A 13,874-nucleotide genomic window follows, 5' to 3' on the forward strand; every position below is an offset into this window, starting at 1 on the left:
GAGGTGTTTGGATACACCGTTTTCCGTCCCAGAGAAAAATAAAGGCTTGCATTTGGCACCGGCACGTAGCGGGCTTTGAACCTCAGACAGCAGAGCCCATTACGTAACTCCACGGCTGCCGGGGATAAAGTTACAACGTCTGCGACTGTCCCGGCCTCCACGAGTTGTGCGAGCGGCTGTTACGGCCGTTTATGTTTGAATTTCCCTGAACCGCTGGGTGTGGGCTGCGGCGCTGGCCCGCCCCGGAAAACCTCCGGGCTCCTTCCCGCCACCCGCAGGCCCAGCCCCTCCGGGGGTCCCCGCGGGGTGGTGGGAAGGCCCGGCCGGCGCTGGGCTCTGGGCCGCCCGGCGAGCAGTCCTCGGCGCCCCGCTCCACCGCCCTCAGTCCGTCCCCAGCCACGCCCAGCCCCGCGCGCCAAGCTGACGGTTGCCCGAGGCCCCGATTTTGAATTTACAGGCCCAGCCCCCGAACCCCGGAGCGCGCCGCCGGCTCCCCATTGGCCGGCGACGGTCACGTGGAGGTGCCGGCGCGCGCCGGCCATGTTGGAGAGTGCGGCGCCACTGCTCGCGCCACCTCCGCCCCCCGCCGCCCTCCTCCCTCCCCACCCCCCCCGCCCGCCGCTCCGCGCCGCCTGAGAGGAAACAAAGTGCTGCGGGCGGGAGACTCGGTGGCGGCGGCGGCGCGCGGACCCAGCTCGGCCCCTCCCGGTCACCCTCGCCCCAAATCTTCCGGAGTGTGTGTGTGAGTGTGTGTGCGTGTTTTCTTAAAAGGGCATTTTACGATTGATTGATTGGCAGTCTTCCCCCTTTGCCCTTTGTGCCGTAACCCGGCTCCTGCCAACCCAGGTGCTTCTCCCTTCCCACGCCGGCTTCTCCGCGGGCGCGGGTCGTCGGTTTGTGCCTTCGGATCATCGCTTCGCCCTCTGCAGCTCCCTACGCGTCCCGTGCTGCCCGCGGCTTCCCCCCTCTGCTCTGCCCGCCAGCCGCCCCGCCGCCCGCCATGGCGACCGCGACCCCCGTGCCGCCGCGGTCGGGTAGCCGCACCGGCGGCCCCGCTACGCCGCTGAGCCCCACGCGGCTGTCGCGGCTGCAGGAGAAGGAGGAGCTGCGCGAGCTCAACGACCGCCTGGCCGTGTACATCGACAAGGTGCGCAGCCTGGAGACAGAGAACAGCGCGCTGCAGCTGCAGGTGACGGAGCGTGAGGAGGTGCGCGGACGCGAGCTCACCGGCCTCAAGGCGCTCTACGAGACCGAGCTGGCGGACGCGCGACGCGCGCTCGACGACACGGCCCGCGAGCGCGCCAAGCTGCAGATCGAGCTGGGCAAGTTCAAAGCCGAGCACGACCAGCTGCTCCTCAAGTGAGTGTTCGTCTGGGGGCCGCATTAGCTCACGCGAGGGGCGGGGGGCGCAGCCCCAGGGCGGGAGGACCGGGGCCGAGTGCCCACGCCCTTTGGAAGGCGAAAGAATACAGTGTTTCTTAGCGGGGAGAGGGGTCGCGGAGGAGGGTTCGAGTTGTAGCGACGGTGTGACCGAGAGATGCACATTTCCGACTGCCCGCTCTTTAGCAGGGCCGGGTGGAGCGCGCACCTGAGGCCGCCAAGGTGGATTGGCCAGCTTCGGACCTCGAACCCCGAGATCCAGAAGGGTTCTCCGGCCGGCAATGCCCGGCGGGCCCCAGGTGTGGGGAGGTGGCGTCTGGGCGCGCGCTCCAATGCGCGTTCCTGTTTCCGGCCGGGCCAGAGACAAAGCGGCTGGTGGGTTTGCGGCGCAGGGATGGCCGGCCGGGAAGATGGGCTGCCCGCCTCAAGAATGAATGAGCTGTGCGCGGGCGGAGAGAGGAAGGGGAGGGACCTGCCTCCAGCGTCCCGGTCTCCCGGGGGTGGGTCCCGCTTTGGCGCGCTCAATCTGGGCCCTGTGACATTTTGCAATCGTTCTACGCCTGTCTTGGGCGGGGTCTGAACTGAGCGCCTCTGCCGGCCCTGGACGAGTTGGGGTTTTAAGCTCTTTAGCTTTCTCTAGGGAGAGGTGCCGTTTCTAAGAAGATAGTCGCGGGTCCCCTTGGGTGCTGAAAGCTGGGGTTTTGGATGGCGTGGCCACCGTTCTCTGATTCGTGGACCACATTACTCACCGCCCCCCCCCCCCCCCGGCAGCAGTGTCCTTCCCCGAGCTTTTGCACCCCCTTAATGTAGTCAGTTGGTCTTTCTGGTAATGGAGAGACCTTTTCAGCGCCCGCGTCTGTCATTGTAATTAATGACAGGCCAGGGCAGGTGTAAGGGTTGTTGTGTAAACGTGAAGTGCTGTGGCGAGTTTGTAATTATTCCACCTAAGGAGGTCTGAGTTTTCAGACCAGGGCACTAGGATAAACTAGCAAGCCTTTGCTGAGCCTACCTTGACTTTCTGGTGAGCAAAAGGGCATACTTGTAATCAATCAGTAGGCAACTAGGGTTGATGTCATGCTTTAGATATTTGCTAAATTTGCTTCCAGAACTCGGTCTCCATCCTCTATTGTTCATTGAAATTTCTGGAGATGCTTGACTCCGACTTTGACTCTGTTTGCCCGTGAATGTCATTCTGTCTGTGTGAATGCTCCTGTCTCTCTCTGATTTTGTATGCGTGAATCTACCCCTCCCCCTTATTAATATTTGAAAAATGGTTCATAAAAAGTGTGTGCACTTGATAAAAAAAAATGGGCTGACTTCTGGTGAAAGACTGTTGACAATCTATTGTCTATTTCCAGGAGGCAGTCGTGTTTAGCTCTTTTTGTGTTTATTTGGGTGTTTAGTTTCGAAACTCAATAATAAGCTTATTTTTCTGTTTCTTGGATTTACCAACCTTTGGAGGCATCTTTTGAAATGGGTCATTGCACTCACATTACTGTCTAATTTTTGTTACTGAATTTCTTCAAATCCTAGATGCCGACTTGCTATGAAATGCACCACTAAGAAAAAAATGTCAGGACCAGCTATGTAGGATCCATTCTGTTGGGCCCATATTTGTTTCAGAGATGTTAAAATGTGACAGATTAAGCATCTGTTATGTGCCAGTCACTGTTGTATGTTGAGAGACTCCAGAGATTGTTTTAAAGAAATAAATTATTGCCCTTGTGTTGCTGAATTGAGTACTGTAAGGGAGATACCTAACAAGCACATAAAGGTCCTATTTCATCTAATCTGAGGCATTTCGATGTTGATGCTTTTGTAATCTTTTCAGAAGTTAACTACGGAAGGTTTTTAATACAGTAACAAGACTGCCACCTGGCTGACTGTAGTTTTAAAATGCTGCCTATGGAGGGGGAGGGGGAAATAGAGGAAGCCAGTCAAAAGATACATACAGTTACAAGATAAAGTAGTAGGAATGTCATGTATAACAGGATGTCTATAGGTCATCATGTGATACATAGGAAAGTTAAGAGGTAAAATCCTAACAGTTCTCATCACAAGGAGAAATTTTTTTCCTTTTTTCTTTTTGTATCTATGTGAGAAGATGTATGTTAACTGAACCTATTGTGTTAGTCATTTCTTAGTATATGTAAATCAAACAATTTGCTGTACACCATGAGCTTACACAGTGATGTGTGTCAGTTGTCAATTAAAGTGTAAAAACATGCGGGGCACCTGGGTGGCTCAGTTGGTTAAGCGTCCAACTTTGGCTCAGGTCGTGCTCTCAGGGTTCATGGGTTTGAGCCCCATGTTGGGCTCTGTGCTGACAGCTGAGAGCCTGGAGCCTGGTTCAGATTCTGTCTCCCTCTCTCTGCCCCTCCCTCACTTGTGTTCTGTCTCTCAAAAATAAATAAACATTAAAAAAAGTGGAAAAAAATGCTGTGTGTGGATTGTAAGATGCATACTAGTTTTAGCAAGATTAAAAAGTAAAATATACATGTATTAGAATCAATAAAATAATGTATGTGATATAATTTTACGTAATAACAGGTGCCAGGGTAATAAAGATAAAATAGGGTGAAGGGATGGTGTGGTTAAGGAATTTTGCTCCTAAATGGGCTTTCATTTTTCTTGTTGACTAAAGAAGTCTTTCTGAAAATATGTAATCATAATATCTATTACATGAGTATTATTTTTTCCCTGAAGCTTTCTGGGCTTAAGATGTGCTGTGTGTAGGGGCGCCTGGGTGGTTCAGTCGGTTGAGTGACCGACTTGGCTCAGGTCATGATCTCGAGGTCTGTGAGTTCGAGCCCCGCGTCACGCTCTGTGCTGACAGCTCAGAGCCCAGAGCCTGCTTCGGATTCTGTGTCTTCCTCTCTCTCTGCCCCTCCCCCGGTCATGCTCTGTCAAAAATAAAAAAACTTTAAAAAAAAAATTTAAAAAAACGTGCTGTGTGTAGCTGACATCCTAGGAATTGACCTGATTTCGACGCACTGTCCTAGATCACATACTTTTCTTTTCTTGGTTTCTTCCCTCATTTTGTTGGAGAACATCCTTAAGCAACTGACTCAGAAAAGATGGCAGGATGTAAACTTCCTTTTTTTTTTTTTTTCTTTTTTTTTACATTTATTGGTAGAAAGAGAGTACAAACAGGGAAGGGGCAGAGTGAGAAGGAGAATCCCAAGCAGACTCTTTGCTGTCAGCACCCTGAGTGGGACTCTATCTCAGGAACTGTGAGATCATGACTTGAAGCTGAATCAAGAGTTGGTCGCTTAATCACCGAGCCCCCGCAAGTTCCCCAGGATTTAAACTTTCTGAGTCCCATGTGTCTGAAAATAACTTTGTTTTGTCATGCTTGGTTAGTAGTTGGGTTAGGTATAGAATATTGGTTCTAACCTTTTTCCTCAGAACTTGGGAATTACGATATTGCTCCCTTGTCTTCTAGTGGCCTGTGTTGTAGTATCTGTCTGATGTCAGTCACAGCTATTTTCTTTTGGTAATTGCTTTTGGTTTTCTTCTTTGGAAGCTTTGGAGTTTTCTTTTATCCTGATTTTCTGAAATTGGATGGCAATGAGTCTAGGTGGGTTATGCATCCCACCTGTTACAAGTGGTTTCTTTCTATTTAAAGTCTTGAACTTTATTCCAAATCTTTCTGTTCCTTGTTTTCTTTCTTTTTTTCTGGTTGGGATGTTAACCACTTTTGTCTCTTGTCTCTTTTTTTTCTTTTTCCATTCTGGGAAATTACTTTGATTCTTCTCTAGTTGAGTAGTGACTTCTTATTTAATTACTTAATTTATTTTTCAGTAGTGACATTTTAAAGACTGAAGTCATGCTTTTAATTCCAAGAAATTTTTTTGTACAGATATTTCTCTTTTATTCAATTTGTTTCTATTTTATTTATTTTTTAATTTTTTTTAACATTTATTTTTTGAGAGAGAGAGACAGAGTGTGAGCAGGGGAGGGGCAGAGAGAGACAAGGAGACACAGAATCTGAGCAGGTTCCAGGCTCCGAGCTGTCAGCTCAGAGCCCAATGCGGGGCTCGAACTCAAAAGCTGTGAGATCATGACCCGAACCGGAGTCAGATGCTTAACTGACTGAGCCACCCAGGCGCCCCAATTTGTTTCTGTTTTAAGGATGTATTATTTTCTTTAATCTGTCTGAAGGTAATATTTAGGATTTTCTTTTTAAAATACTTTTCACTGGATGATCTCTTTTTTCCTCCCTGTTCATTTGTTCTTTTTGTTTGGATTGGATTTTTTCTTGCAAGTGATTTTTGTCACATGTGTGATCCTTCTCGCTTGTCAACATTTACAAATGAATTGGTTGAGCATTAGTGCTTTAGTTGTTTAGGTAGTTCCTTCCCTGGCTTTTCTAATGGAAGAACACATTAGGACCTCTTTATATCTCATTGGGATGTGCTGTGGACTAACTGGTCGGAAAGCCTGCAGTTAGGCTAAGGGATGCTGAGGAGAATCAGATATAAAGCTGTTTCATGAGTTCATGCCCCCATTTTAAGTCTCCCTCACTTTCCCCTGTAGTCCTTATGTGCATATTTTGTGATATGTACTTTTATCTGCTTTTCATCGTTTTTTAGAAGTTCATTGGAATGTTTAATGATCCTTCTCCCATTCTCTTTGGTGCGACAGGTTTATTTATTTTTTTAAAATGTTGATATATTTTTGAGAGAGAGCTAGAGGGGGCACAAGCGTGGGGGAGGGGCGGAGAGAAGGGAAGGCAGGATCTGAAGTGGGCTGGTTGTGAGCTGACAGCAGAGAGCTGAGTGAGTCTTTAACTCATGAACTGTGAGATCAGGAACTGAACTGGAGTTGGATGCTTAACCGACTGAGCCACCCAGGCGCCCCGATACAAATTTATTTTATGTGGCATATTTAACTGCCTTTTTATTAGGGTCTAGTGGGTAGACTAATGCTGCCTGTATGTAGTAATTCTTGGAAATCTTGGGAATAATTTAATTTTGAGCAATAGTTGCAGTATAATTTGTAAGATGTAAAGCAAGAAGTTGTTTTTGTCTATTTGGGTCCATTTAGCTCTTTTATTTAAGAATAATTTTCTGTTTTTAATTTTTTATTCAGAGTTAAGAGTCTTTGTAAGTTAGTGTATCATGTAAGTGGATTTAAAAAATCATAGATTCCGAAATTACTTAGTCCCTTTTTGCTTCCTCAGTACACAATGTACCTAAAGACAGAGTAATTCTTGGAGATGCTTGGTCCTACTGGAGAGAATTTGACATCCGCTTCCGTCCATGTGGTCTCTCACAGGAACACATCTCAGATTTAAGATACAGCTACTCTGATTCAGTCCAAACCTAATTAATTATATGTCATTGGAAGCTGTTTTGGTGAACAGTTTCCAAGAATGATGATGAGTGCCATCAGTCAACACTTGAAACAAAAAAGTAAAGGAAGATTGACATTGCAGAATTTAAGTGTTAACTCATTATACAGGTAAGGTAGATAGATGTAAGAGAAAAGTAAGTTTGTTGGTCAATTGTTCAATAACTGATTTTATGGATGCATACTTTTTTTTTTTTCGTTTGCTGATACAGGTCCACAGTTTTTTATGTAAAATCCTTAAGGCCAGGTGTGTTATAGAAGTAAAAACAATTCAATTTTAAGGTAATATGCGTGTACCATATAGAATACCCCCAGTGGGGTCTGGGGTGGCACTCCATTGTGAAACATGTTTCTGCAAGGAAAGATATTAATAGTTATAGTCAGTGGAGAAAGACAACTAAAAATAGCCTCATATCCATTTAGGTCAGGTTTTGCCACCAAATGAATTAATGAAAATTTTAGGTTTTAGAAACTCTGGAAGTGCATGTAAGAGAGTATGGATTTGTGTTTTTAAATTAACCGCTTCAAAAAAATAAAAAAAAATTTTTTTTAATGTTTTTATTTATTTTTGAAGGAGAGAGGGAGACAGACCATGAGTGGGGAAGGAACAGAGAGGGGGAGACGCAGAATCCGAAGCAGGCTCCAAGCTCTGAGCTGTCAGCACAGAGCCTGATGCGGGGCTCGAACCCACAAACCGTGAGATCCTGACCTGAGCCGAAGTTGGACGCTTAACCAACTGAGCCACCCAGGCACCCCCCAATTTTTTTTTAACGTTTATTTATTTTTGAGAGAGAGATAGAGTGCGAGTGGGGGAGGGGCAGAGAGAGAGGGAGACACAAAATCTGAAGCAGGATCCAGGCTCTGAGCTGTCAGCACAGAGCCTGATGCGGGGCTCGAACTCACCGACTGTGAGATCCTGACCTGAGCCGAAGTCGGAGGCTCAACCGACTGAGCCACCCAGGCGCCCCTAGTAAGGAAACTTCTAATGGGAAATTTGGATTTGCGTGTGTGTAATTAAAAAATGCATACAGGTACTTATGTGCTACTAACAAGTATGTTGGGACACTGTCAACCACAATAGCGTGAGGTTGGGTAGTATCGAGCAAGGGTACTTCGCAAAGTTGCAACTTCTTAGTTTTTTGTGGCTTGGGTACTGGAATTCTTTGAGCCTGTGTTTCCTCATCTGTATAATTGAGATAAGGAGTAAGTAGTAGTGTTGTGAATCTCAGCAAGAATTAAGACACTTAAATCATTTTTTAGCCTCTTATTTACTTGTGTCATAATAATGGATGAATTTTTATCTGGTAATAGTTGGATAAAATATTGCTGATAATTTACCAAGGAAAGTTGCTAAAATTTTAGGACTTTTAAAGAGTACTGAAATGCAAATATGATAAAATAATTTTTCCTGTTACTTTCCTAGTGGTGAAAGGGGTTGGGATTTACTATAAATTTGGACTTAGTGCATATATATACTTCCTTTGTTGGCTTTCTACCTATTTTAGTCACAGAATGACATTTAGGGAAGGTGCACAGACTAAACAACATCAGCAGGGTTGTTCTAACATTCGTATTCAGTTTTCAAACTTAAAATAATAAATGCTAACCTGCTTTAGGGAATTTTCTTTGGACATAGGATGATTAATTTAAAAACAAAAACCTTCATCACATGTATCGCCTCGTCTTTCGGTTATGTCCTAATTTTGCTCTGGTAGAAGCAAGTTGATGGCAACACCCCGGCCTTAATATAAGAGCTATAAAACTGCATGCTAAACTTAATTTTCAGGGAAATACTTGGAAGGACGAAACCCCTAGAATTGGTGTCAAAATCTAGGAAGCAGATCCTAGGTAATTAAACTGTCATAACACTTCCTTCCTATGCTTTCAAAGGATGTCTGGTAGAGCAGGATATCTTTTAGAGTTGTTGGAATTTAATCCTTAGGTTTAATCCTATAAACTAGGTAATCTTTTAGTGTACCCAGATTCAAGAAAGTAAACACAGGATGAAAGATAAAGCAGTAAAAAAATATGCTGTTGATTTTTTTTTTTTTTAATTTTAATGTTTATTTTTGAAGACAGACAGAACGTGAGTGGGAGAGGGGCAGAGAGAGAGGGAGGGAGACACATAATCTGAAAAGGCTCCAGGCTCTGAGCTGTCAACACAGAGCCCGATCCCGGGCTCAAACCCACGATCTGTGAGATCATGTACATGGGTGAAGTTGGTTGCCCAACCGTCTGAGCCACCCAGGTGCCCTGATTCTTCCCACCCGCCCCCCCCTCCTGCCAGCACAATCTATTAATGTTTGTCCTTTAATTTGTTCAGATGACATCACCTCTGTTATGTCTGAGTTACAGATCTTCCGAATTTTATATCTTCAGTGTAGGTCTGTTCCATGCACAAATAGTGAGATTGAGGCTGAAGCATTACTTGAGTGATGGGAGTGTAACTGAAGTTCCCAATTATTATTGGGGTCTAAGGAAGTTTCCTAATCAGGGTTTTTAACTTCTTTTTTTCACTGTACTTCTGTGATAAGGGATTGTGTGTTGGCTGTTATATTTCGGGAATTAAAAAAAAAAAGCTTTCTTATTACACAAAAATTATGTTTGTTACGGGAAATTAAAAAATACAGGTAAACACCAAGAAGAAAGTAAAAATCATCCTTAGTTCCGTAAAAAAGAACTCTGAAGTTTTCCTATTAATAAGCATATTGTTAACAAAAAATGATTCCTGTTAAATACTGATATGTAACCTTTTTTCATGCAGCACTGTTTTGTGATTATCTTCTCACATCAGCTAATGTACTATACTATCATTTAACACATTTTAAAGCTACACTGATAACTTTTATTGGTCACTTAGCTTGCTGTGACCAAGCATGTGTACTTCTCAGTGACTGTATGTCCCCAGTTTCTCCGAGATGGTTAGAGGGCCATGTTTATCTTCTCTTGCTGACAGTTAACAGGTTTTTTTCCTCTGGTTAACTTAATGGTTAAATGTTAACTAATTGACTGGTTAAATGTTAACCACTGGATGAAGAAATGACAATTTTGCCAATTTTTGATGCTACCAGCAACAGATGAGTGTCTGAGGAATTTATTTTAATTTTGGAATCTTTCTAGTTCTTGATCATTTTTATATTGTTAGGGTCATATTGCTGGTATAAAGGCATAAACTGATTGAAACTTAGGTTATAATCTTAGGTTTCTGCTGATATTTTTGGTGTATGACTAGATGATAAATGACGTTTTCCTTAGCTAATCTGTTTAGTTGGTCCTTTTTAAATATAATTTTTTGCCTTCACTGCATCTACATTTATTAATCACAGATCAAATCAGAGCCCTTTTGGTGCTGGAAGGGGTCTTGGATCATGCAGTCTAACCAACTTGATTTGTGGATGCAGAAACTGAGAGCTAGATTAAAGTACTTATCAAAGATACAGGACAGAAGGTGCTAAGATTCATTTCGAGCTTAACATGTTTGCCACGCACTCTGCTAGATGCACTGTCTTTTAAGCCGTGTGATAACCCTGTTTGATGAGTGAGGAAACTTCAGGCTAAGAGAATTTAGCAGATTAGTGGTAGAGCTAGACTAGGTCTGAGCTCTGTGTTACAGCGTTGTCAGAGAGTTTTTACATGGATCATTTATGTATTCATTTTTTTTTTTAATGTTTATTTATTTTGGGGACAGAGAGAGACAGAGCATGAATGGGGGAGGGGCAGAGAGAGAGGGAGACACAGAATCGGAAGCAGGCTCCAGGCTCTGAGCCATCAGCCCAGAGCCTGACGCGGGGCTCGAACTCACGGACCGCGAGATCGTGACCTGGCTGAAGTCGGACGCTTAACCGACTGACTGCGCCACCCAGGTGCCCCTATGTATTCATTTTTAAGTAAGCTCTTTGGCCAACGTTGGGCTTGAACTCAACTCCAAGATAGAGTTGCACGCTCTACCGTCTGAGCCAGCCAGCCTCCCCCCCCCCCCCCCCCGTGTCATTTCTTGTAATCCTTACATCATTGCTGTTTTGCAGGTGTGATTTTGGTTTCTCTGCCTGAAGCAGGCTCACCATGCACTATCATTGGGTTGGGACTTGAAATCTTACATAGGACGGCTGATTTTCAGGTCCATTTGGTTGTTACTTTTGCAGATGGTACTGGATGTGTGTTTTTCACAGTGATAGTTCATAGCTCCCTGGAGGTGATTGTGGATTTGTCAGGAGGGTGCAGTAATGGAAGCAGCTGTTGGAAATACTGAGGGCTTCCTTCGCTCATGAGGAAAGGGTGAAGATGAATTACTGAAAAAGACTTCTTTTATCTTCCTTCTTAGAAAGCTACTTTCCTACTTTACTCTATGCCTTAATAATAATTTTAAGAGGAATTAAAATCTCTTAAGTCTTTAATACTCATGAGAGAAATATTGTTTTTTTGAATTTTTTTGAGAAATGTTCTTTTCATTTTTTATTCACACATTTGTGGAAATAATACTATATGCCAGGCCTTGAACCAGATGCCGCGAATAGATGGGATGCTTAGTTCTTGTTACCAAGTTGTTGACAGTCTCATGGGCAAAGCAGAAAACAAACACTATGCTATTGTGAACTGTTAATGTGGTACATTAATACAGTGTAATAAGTGTTATGATAGCAGTATCTACATGGTGCTGTGGAAGAAAAGACTAAGGCAGACAGGAGGCTTCTGAAATTTTGAAAGATATCGCCAGGGAACTGGGCTGAATGTTGGGAGGTAAGTAACTAGGAGTTGGCTGGAAAGCATTAGGAGAGGGTGGTTACCCAAATGGCAGTTAGTTTCCTCTAACTAGACCTGCACGCGTGCGTGTGTGCGTGTGTGTGTGTACATACCTACGCATGCACGTATGTGGTAGAGGGTGGTTGGATTTTAGGAAATGAGCCTCAAGAATTTCAGGTAGAAAAGTGACATGAACAGAAGAATGGTCTGGCCATTCTGTGGAGGAAACAAAGAGTACAGATAAAACCCAGGTAAGAACACTTGAGGAAGGCCCTGAGCTCAGGTAGGCAGTGGGAAAGGATAGAAAGTGGATTTAAGAGATACTAAGCATGGGAGAGTCAGGAGAAGAATTGAGGGTGACCCTGCTTCCATGCATGGGTGCCTGGGGGAAGTGTTGCTTTTAGACCTTGATGGATAGGGGACTGGTTTAGAGAACCTACTCAAGGTTAGTGTGAATTAGTGGTGTTTGTTGGACTTCTAGGTGGAGATGTCACATGGCAATCTAGAGTACTTGCCTGGAGCTCTATGGAGAGACTTTGAATGGAGATACAGTTGCAGGAGCAGGGCTGATATTTGGGGATAAAGACAAAAGAGAGGACGGGCAAAGACGTGGAAAACATCTTCATATGAGGACTGGGTAGAAAAAGGAAAAGTGGAGATGGTAAGCAATAGCCAGAGAAGCAGGACAAGAGTTGAGTCATGGGACAGAGATTTATAAAGCAATGCTAGGACAGTTTTGGTTAGATAAGTCCTAAAAGTTATTTATTACGTTTGGTGGCTGGCAGATTATTGTTGATTGTGAGGAGTGCGTAATGCTAGTAACTTTGGCAGTGGGATCAAAGCCATGGGCTGTAATGAAGGAAGGAGTGGGAAGAAAGATTGTGAGATTACTTGTATAAGAATGTTGGCTGTGAAGAGAAGACATTTTTAAAGTTTTATTTAAAGTAGATTCTCAGGGCACCTGGGTGGCTCAGTTGGTTAAGCGTCCACCTTCAGCTCAGGTCATGATCTCATGGTTCATGAGTTCAAGTCCCGCGTCGGGCTCTGTGCTGACAGCTCAGAGCCCGGAGCCTGCTTCATATTCTTGTGTCTGCCCCTCTCTTGCTTGCACGCGCTCTCAGAAATAAAATAATAAAAACATCAAAAAAAGAAAAAAATAGATTCTCATTTCAACTTTGTATCACAAAACATCGGATAGGAGACCAGAACACTTACCCTCTAAGATAATGCACTTAACCCACTTTGCCTAAAACACTTTACTAACTTCTAGGATAAAGACTAAGACCCTCAGTATTGCCTAATTGCAGGGTGACCATATAATTTAGCATCTAAACAGGGATGCTTTTGTATGTGAAAGAGGGAGGTATAAATTATGCTGGGACAACTGGCATGAATGGAACTTGCCCTTTGCAAACTGGGACAAGATGGTCATCCTACCTCAGACTTCTTCTCTGCACAAGCTGGCTGCTTTCTGACTCCAGCTGTATCTCCCACCATACTTGGTCTTGCTCTCTCTCCTCACTCTGAAGTCCTTTATTCAACCTTGTTTACTACGCTCCCTGTTAATAGGTCCTTTGCAAAAGTGATTTCCTTGTCTGGACTTCTCTTGTCCTTGGGTTAACGTCTCATCTCTCTGATGTCCACTGCATCCATTTTTTAGGGAAGTCCTTCCTGACTATCAGATGTTTTCAATTTGAGTCTTGGGAAAAAAGAAAAAAACAAAAAAACAAAACAAAGCAAAAAACAACCCAGGACTATACAGCAGGGTGTATGTGTGTATATAATTTAAGGACTCCAAGGATTCTCCCAAGGCTTCTCATAAAAAGAAATTACCTTCAACTATTTTCACTGCTCATTTGGAATTTTTACCTAAATGATATTATTGACTTTGTGCTTTGAAAGATGGGGAATTGAGTTCTTCATTGTGTTCTCCATAACACATTTTCTTCCTGTGACTGGCCTCGTACATTATATTTTGGACCGGTTTAGATCAGTTTTTTGGTATTTAAAGTATTAAGTCAGTGTGGTGCTACAGATGCTTCTTTAACACCAATTAGCTCATATTTGGCTTTTAAATCGAGAAATAATATTACTGTAATTGGAGGTTGTATTGCTTTATATGTGACTTTTCCTAGTAAAGGAACCAAGAGTAGAATTTAGAGGTAGAGAAAGCCTTCAGTTGCACTTTCAGCTGTGTGTTATTTTAGTTTTATTATTTTTTAATCGAAATGTAGTTGACACACTGTTACATTAGGTTCAGGTATACAACATAGTGATTCCATACTTGTATACTTACCCTGTGCTCACCACAAGTGTAGCTGCTGTCTGTTAAGGTATGACTCTACTTGAATACCATTGTACAACTCTGTTACAATACCAGTGACTGTATTCCCTGTACT

The 13,874-nt window shown here is 43.9% G+C and overlaps 1 protein-coding gene across 1 annotated transcript in view; it reads left to right on the forward strand.

The window, feature by feature from the left end:
- The first annotated feature begins 625 nt into the window (after nt 1-625).
- Nucleotides 626-13,874, forward strand: part of LMNB1 (lamin B1) — a 53,597-nt gene continuing 40,348 nt past the window's right edge. Inside the window, exon 1 of the mRNA XM_047084049.1 lies at nt 626-1,359. Within this exon, the coding sequence (XP_046940005.1) occupies nt 1,001-1,359 (359 nt within the window). The 5' untranslated portion in view covers nt 626-1,000. The remainder of the gene's footprint in view (nt 1,360-13,874) is intronic.

This window comes from Lynx rufus, unplaced genomic scaffold (genome assembly GCF_022079265.1).
Source record: "Lynx rufus isolate CCGP_SWC_20201006 ecotype Redwood Valley unplaced genomic scaffold, mLynRuf1.p SCAF_1, whole genome shotgun sequence".
NCBI lineage: Eukaryota > Metazoa > Chordata > Mammalia > Carnivora > Felidae > Lynx > Lynx rufus.